The sequence below is a fragment of the Mustela lutreola genome, chromosome 2 (genome assembly GCF_030435805.1).
Source record: "Mustela lutreola isolate mMusLut2 chromosome 2, mMusLut2.pri, whole genome shotgun sequence".
Classification (NCBI taxonomy): domain Eukaryota; kingdom Metazoa; phylum Chordata; class Mammalia; order Carnivora; family Mustelidae; genus Mustela; species Mustela lutreola.
The window spans coordinates 9019740-9026556 of NC_081291.1; the positions used below are offsets into that span (position 1 = coordinate 9019740).

Here is a 6817-nt window from a genome sequence, read left to right on the forward strand (position 1 = left end):
TGGATCGGGTCACGGTGGAGGGTGATGGGGCTCTGGGGCCGGGCTGAAGGCTGAGGGGAGGAAGACGGTCCCAATGAATGTACCTGGGGTTCAAGGCAGGAGACAAGGTCTATTTAGGCTAAACTTGGGGTGTGGTGGGGAGGGGAGGCAAAGTCTCCAGTGCTAAGAGGGGTCTCTGAAGTTTACATGATTTTGTGAAAGTGTGTATGGCCCCCAATCTCACCCCTGAGAGTAAAACTTCCTCCCAACCTCCAGCATCCAAAACCCACAAAGTCAGGCCATCGCTGAAAGCCTTTATCTGGAAGCGGCATTGGTACAGGACCCATAACCATTCACAGCAGATCCAGCCACTATCCCGGGCTTCATTAGCCACGTTGTGAAGCCCCCTCTACTAGGCCCAGAGTCTCTGGGAACCTTCACCCCACAACCACTCCCACTGCCCAGGACTTCTTGTAAGCTGGTCTGAGGGTCCAGCTCTCTGAGGTTCCATCTCTCTGTCCGAAATGTCTGAGTGTCCAACTGAGTCGTTTATTTGAAGATCTGTCTCTGTCTCGCTGTATCTGTGGGACCATTGGATGTCTCCGTGTAGCTCCTGCGACTGAGGACGTGTGGGACCTTTGGTTGGAGGCTCCCCGAGGTCTGTCTATGGGCCAGTCCTTGATCTTTGGGTGGATCTGTGGGGTCGCGCAAATCCAGGAGAGGATCCATCTGAGGGAAAACCACCTGCGTGGATCTGCTCTTGTTCCATCCCCAACCCCCAGGAAGGGTCCACATGTTGGGGTGGGTCTCAAAGATGACGCTTCATGTGCAGGGCCAGGTGATCCGAGCGTGAAAAAGCGCGCGGGCAGAGCTGGCAGCGGAAAGGGCGCTGTCCAGTGTGCTTCCGGTAGTGGCGGGTCAGTTCGTCTGAGCGCGCGAACCTCCAGCCACAGCCGTCCCACGTGCAGGCGTAGGGCTTCTCCCCTGGGGAGGGTGGATGGGGGATGTGGAAGCCTTGAGCATCCCTGTCTGCCCCACCCCTCCCCCGGCTGCCTCTGCCTCTGGTGCACTTCTTTGCTCAGCCTTGGTCGGTTCTAGGATGAGGCAAGGGAGGCGCTCACTCTCAGGGCAAGGCCCTGATTCTGCACCCACGTCCGGCCTCTGCGACCTCGACCCTTCTTCTGTACCTGCACTTGGCGCCAAACCCATTCTCATTTCCTGGACCCAAGTCATGTTCCCTACTCCATCGGCTTCATTTCCTGTTCCCTATTATCCTGCCTCTGAGTCCTAAAGCCATTTTCACCTTCGTCCTTTGGTTTGGCTCCCTGCCTTGTAGGACAAGCCCCTCCCTTGTAGGACCCTCCAGCTGCTGCCCAGTTCTGCCCCCCGCCCCTCAACCTGCCCTGGCCTTGGCCCTAGAGCCTCGAAATCCAGGCCATATCCCAGGTAATTGTTCTCTCCCTATGCTACTCCTGGCCTCTCCACCTGCGTCTCTGCACGGCACTGCACACAAGGCTCTACCCTCTCTGGGCTCTCCTAAATTTAGGACTCACCCTTCCTCCTCCCCGCAACCTTTATTCCACAGCCCCGCCCCCGTCTTAGGATCCCTGGGACCCGGCTTCTCCTCCCATGCCCACCCTCCTTTCCCAGATATTCCCTCTATCCTTCTGGACCTGCCTCCGCATCTGGGCTCGGGAAACTGACTCTGGCCCTGCCTCTCCTCCTGCGTGCCGCCACGCCCCCCAACAGTCTGGCTCCGCCTCCCTGGCAAGCAACCCATGCTTTATACTCTTGGCCCCTAATTCGGCTTTCCACTTGCCCCGCACCTGAACCCTCTGTCTTTGACTCCGCGCTTAGCATTATAAGCTCCGCAGTCCCTCCTCTAGCCCGCCCCCTCTGTCACCGGTCAGGCTTTCTGCTCTTTAGCCCTTCGGCTGCCCAGGTCTTAGCCCGTCTGTTCCCTGAAACGCTCCTTAGGTTCCCCAGGCTGTCTCTTTGCCCCCACCCTCCTCCCGCAATGCTGCCTTTCGGGCTCCCGAGGTCCTAGACTGGCTCCCAGCTCCCTCTGCTCTGCCCGTGGCTCCGAAATTCTGCTTTAGTTCAGCCACCTGCTCGGGTTTCCCAGCTCCCCAGCCACTCGCGGCTCCTGAGACCCATCCTCCATCCCCCGTGTCCCGCTCCCTCACCTGTGTGCGTACGCAGATGAGCCTTTAGGTGTGAGCTCTTGGTGTAGCTCTTCCCACAGCCCGGGTGCGTGCACGTGTGCGCCGCCTGCCTCTTGCGCGCCCACGATCGCCGGCTGCGTTTGGAGGGCGCGGCGTCCGCGATCCCTCCGGGGTCTCCTGCCGTTCCCCGGAGTCCCGCACCCGCCGTCCCGGGTCCCAGACAACTCAAGAAAGAAGAGGGTGATGTGGGACCGGGCGCGGGCGCCGGGAGCCCGCGGAAGAGCTGGAAGTGCCCTTGGTACTGCGGCACCGGGTACAGCGCTGGGTACCCGGACAGCAGCCCGTAGGGGGCGCCTGGCGCCGTGGGCATTGAAAGCCCGGTCCGCGAGAAGTAGCTACTGGCGGAGCCCGCACCTGGCCCGGGGTACACCGGCTGCAGCGGGAGTGCCTTGGGCTCGGGAGCTGGGCCCAGGGCTGAGCCCACGAAGGCATCCGGGGCCGGGGCTCTTGGGGCCGGGCGTGCCCAGCCCGGGTGCTCCTCGGGACCCAAGAGCCCAGCCACCAGCCCTGGGCCGCCCACGTACGGGCTGGGAGTCTCGGGTGGCAGCGGCGGCGGAGGGAATTGCACCGCGGAGCACTCGCCTGGGGCCAAAGCGCAGGTTTGGGGCGCGCCGCCGGGCTCTGGGCACGAGAAATTGGTGAGAAGGAGATCCAGGTCCCAGGCGGTGGCCGAGTCCCTCTCGTGGTCTTCGTCCTCCCTGGGTGCGTCCTGCGACTCTGGCCTCACGTGGAGGGGCAGCCCGGTGGGATCAGGGGGTCCGGGACCCAAGTCCTGCACCTCCTCAGAGCGCCACCACTGGGGAGGGAGCCGGTAGCGTGAGGCTTCGGGGGACACCAGGGTACCCTGTCCAGAGATGGAGAGGGCTGGATGCCCTGATAGGGGCAGGCTGGCCAGAGGCTCTGGGAAGGGGTCTTGTTTGCTTGTCTGTCATGTCAGTCTGTCCCCCTCCCTTACACTGCACACTCCCTCCAGCCCCCCTCCAAGTCCAGGGACAGAGGTCTATGGGTCTGGCTGGAGACCCAAGATAAGACTGACATTATCTGGAGCCACACTCAGGCATGGGGGAAAGGGTGGCAGAGTTAGGCATGGAAGGCTGGGTGAGGGGCAGCCTTGCCTCAGTTTCCCCCAGACCCTCCCTCTCCTTCCCTGACCCCCCCCCAAAAAATTAATTCCCAAGATTAAATTCCTGCAATGCTGTTTCCCCCCGGTATCTGGGGTTGTCTTACTGTGGACTACTGCACTGTTCAGCTTCAAAGCTCAGGGTTCTTTTTCTTTCTTTCTTTCTTTCTAAGTAAGCTCTATGCCCAACATGGGGCTTGAACTCACAACCCTGAGATCAAGAGTTGCACATTCTACCTACTCAGCCAGTCAGGTGCCCCTCCAAGCCTCAGTTTTATATGACAAAAATAGGTCCTTAGACCAAGTTCAGAGCCCTGGCCTGGACTGAGGACCCCCAGTCTTAGCTAAGATTCAGAGCAAGAGGGAGACTAGACCCTGCAAGCTCTAACCACAGCCCAGGACCCAGCCCACCCACCTACAGCCCACCTGGCCCCTCCCAAGCTCTAACCACAGCCCAGGACCCCAGCCCACCCACCTACACCCGACCTGGACCCACCTTGAGAAAGTCCTCCTGTGTGTCGGGGAAGGGGCCCAGGGTGGTCAGGGTGCTGATGGAGGGCAAGGCGGTCTCAGCTGCGGCCATGGCTGGCTGGGGCCGACCCTGGGCCTCAGGCCTCCTCTCCCTCCGTGGCCTCGTGGGCTCTGAGACACCAATGGCCCCTTGGAGGGCTCCTCTCTGCCCTCAGCTGATTGGCTGAAGCCCCTGATAAGAGGCAGGCAAGGCGGGGGTCACTGTTTCTGGGGAAGAGACCTCATCTCAGCCTGTTTAGGGGCTGGGCCTTAAGGACTGACCCTGGATCTAAAGCCAAGTCAAGTTCAGGGGCTGGGGGCTCAGAAGTTGAGGGTTCAGGTGTTGGGTAAAGTGAGGCACTAAGTCTCCACGAAAGGAGAGACTAAGGGGGTCCTCTTAGTTACCTTCCTATAGAAGGGGTGATAGAATGGGGATCCTGGGAAGGGACTTGGAGACCCCATTTGCTGTGACTGGCGCCCTGTAGCTCTCCCCCTCCCCAGTAAACAGCAGCGACCATGTTGATGGCGGGACTTGGCATGAAGTCCCTGCCAAGCCAAGCATTATCAGACGCCCCAGATGTTGGAGGCTGCTATCAGGTGGGGGCCCAGAACAGCCGAAGCTCTGTTCCCGGTGAGTGGGAGGGTTGGGGGCTGGGGCTTCACATTGGGTTGGTTTGAAATTGCCTGGATTGTGAGTTCCCAGGGTCTGAGTCCAGCACCGGGAGGAGCCCCTCCCAATCCGCTGCTGCTGTTGACCATGGACCCTCTGGGTGGTGCTGGGAGGAGTCAGGCCCTGTGGAGGGGGAGGCTGCCATGACCACAGTTGCTCCAATGTGATGGGGCTGGGGCAGGGGAAGTGACCCCCTCTGCTGGGTGAAATAAGATGGTGGGATCAGGCCACAGGAAGTACCTGATGATAAGCAGGAGACCCTTAGCAACCCCTGCTCTGGGTCTGGCTGCTGTTTGATTGCTGCCCCGCACGGGGGAGGAATCCAAGCCTCTACATAGGGACCTCCACTGTTGTGCCCTGGGAGTCCAGGTGGATGCTATGGACACATCATAGACACCTAGTTCACGGTCACATCCACACACAACTGGTGGTTACACAGTGACCCAGATTCCTGGTCCCCCAGTCACACAGACCATATAGTCCCTGTACATGGAATTCCGTGTCTGCATATCATGTAGACCAGGCACAGATACCCAATTTCCAGACACAAAAACAAAGCTATACACCACATTGGTTACACAGTGATATAGTCACACAGTCTCTCAGACATAAAATTCACAATCACACAGATGGATACTGACACAATCACACACTGCTCCAGAAACACACAGCAACATACAACCACTCACACACACACAGCTACACATCAGACACAACCATTCACGGAACCATATGAAACCTACAACCTGACATATTCACGCCCCCTGTCACTGTCACAGTTTGTCACTGGTCACACGATTGCATAGTTACCAATGCCCAACCGTAGGGGGCAGAGCCAGTCAAAGACAGACAACCCTGCCAACACGGAATCAAACACTCCAATAGTGAAAAACACACAACCCTGCACAGGCACATGTCATCACAGACGCACAATCAGAGTTGGTGCATCGCAAAAGTTGCACATTTCACAAAAAGGCAAAATATTATCATGGGCCACAAGGGGAGGGGGAAGCAAGTAATACAGAAGCCAGCTCACGCACCAACTATGAGAGCCACAGAGAGAGAAAGTGGAACCCCGTAAACTGCTGGGGGGAATGGAAAATGTAGCTACTGCGGGAAAGTCTGATGATTCTTCCAAAAGTTAAATAACCAAAAAGTTGGACGAGAGTTACCATATGACCCAGCAATTGCACTCTTAGGTATATACATCAAATAATTGAAAATGGTATTCAGGGGATGCCTGGGGGGCTCAGTCGGTTAAGTGACTACCTTGGGTCAGGTCATGATCCCGGGGTACTGGGATGGAGTCCCACATCGGGCTCCCTGCTCAGGGGGGATCCTGCTTCTTCCTCTCCCTCTGCCTGCCACTCCCCTGCTTGTGCGCTCTCTCTCTGATCAATAAATAGATAAAATCTTTTAAAAAAGGCATTCAAATGAATACTTGTACACTATGTTCAAAGCAGCATTAGTTACAATAGTTAAGATGTAGAAACACCCCAGATGTCCACAAACAGATAAATGGATAAACAAAATGTGGTCTGTCCATACAGTGAAATATCTTTCAGCCATAAAAAGGAATGACATTTGCCGCTTCCAGTCGGCGACGAGAGAAGAATTAGGCACAAACAAGTCAGCTGCAAAAGACTGGGAGCAGGGGACAACAGTCGAAAAGGACTGCAGCCCCGAGCAACTCTACAGTCTCACTTTTACTGGATAGAAAACAGTAGCCAACAGAAGGACTGATGAAGGTCACACGTTAATCCCGTCTTGCACACAAGAAGGAGGATAAAGTTTATAGTTAATCAAGCACATTCAAAGGACTCATCTAACTAACAACCAGCACTTCTGGGAAGAGAAAGGAGCGACGAGGGAAAAGGGAAGCAGGCGGTTTTCGTTCCACCCTGAGCTGACTGGGGCGTTCCTGGTGCTCGGCTTCCCTGAAGCAGGCGGCGTTCCGCCCTGGGCAGGCCGGGCATCCCCAGCTGCCCAGCTTCACGGTCGTACATCGTCCTTCTCCCCAAAGACCCGTTGCCAGTATATGTATTTCTTAAGGCCATCTCTAAATGTGCTTGGCAACTAGTAAAATCCTCCAGGGGTTACAGTTTAAGTAACAAATTGTTCCGAGCGGCAGCAGCAGACATTCAATATATAATCATGTGGGTGAACCTCAAAAACATGCTAAGTGGAAGAAGTCCGTCACAAACAATCACACATATGAGTCCATTTAATATCCGGGCAAATCCATGCAGACCAAAAGATTAGTGGTTGCCAGAAGCAGGGGGAGGAGGAATGGGGAGTGACCGCTAATGGGTA

At 56.8% G+C, this 6817-nt stretch overlaps 1 protein-coding gene across 2 annotated transcripts; it reads right to left on the minus strand.

The window, feature by feature from the left end:
• Nucleotides 1-273: 273 nt before the first annotated feature.
• On the minus strand, nt 274-4004 carry KLF1 (KLF transcription factor 1). Of its 2 annotated transcripts, none has more exons than XM_059160124.1 (3): nt 3821-4004; nt 2166-3000; nt 274-963 (listed from the first exon to the last, which is right to left on the minus strand). In XM_059160124.1, the coding sequence occupies exons 1-3, from the start codon at nt 3905-3907 to the stop codon at nt 788-790; spliced, it is 1098 nt and encodes a 365-aa protein (XP_059016107.1). In that variant the 5' UTR covers nt 3908-4004; the 3' UTR covers nt 274-787. The 2 variants fall into 2 exon arrangements, with proteins under 2 accessions (XP_059016107.1, XP_059016106.1); XM_059160123.1 differs by having other exon boundaries at nt 2166-3048.
• Nucleotides 4005-6817: the final 2813 nt, after the last annotated feature.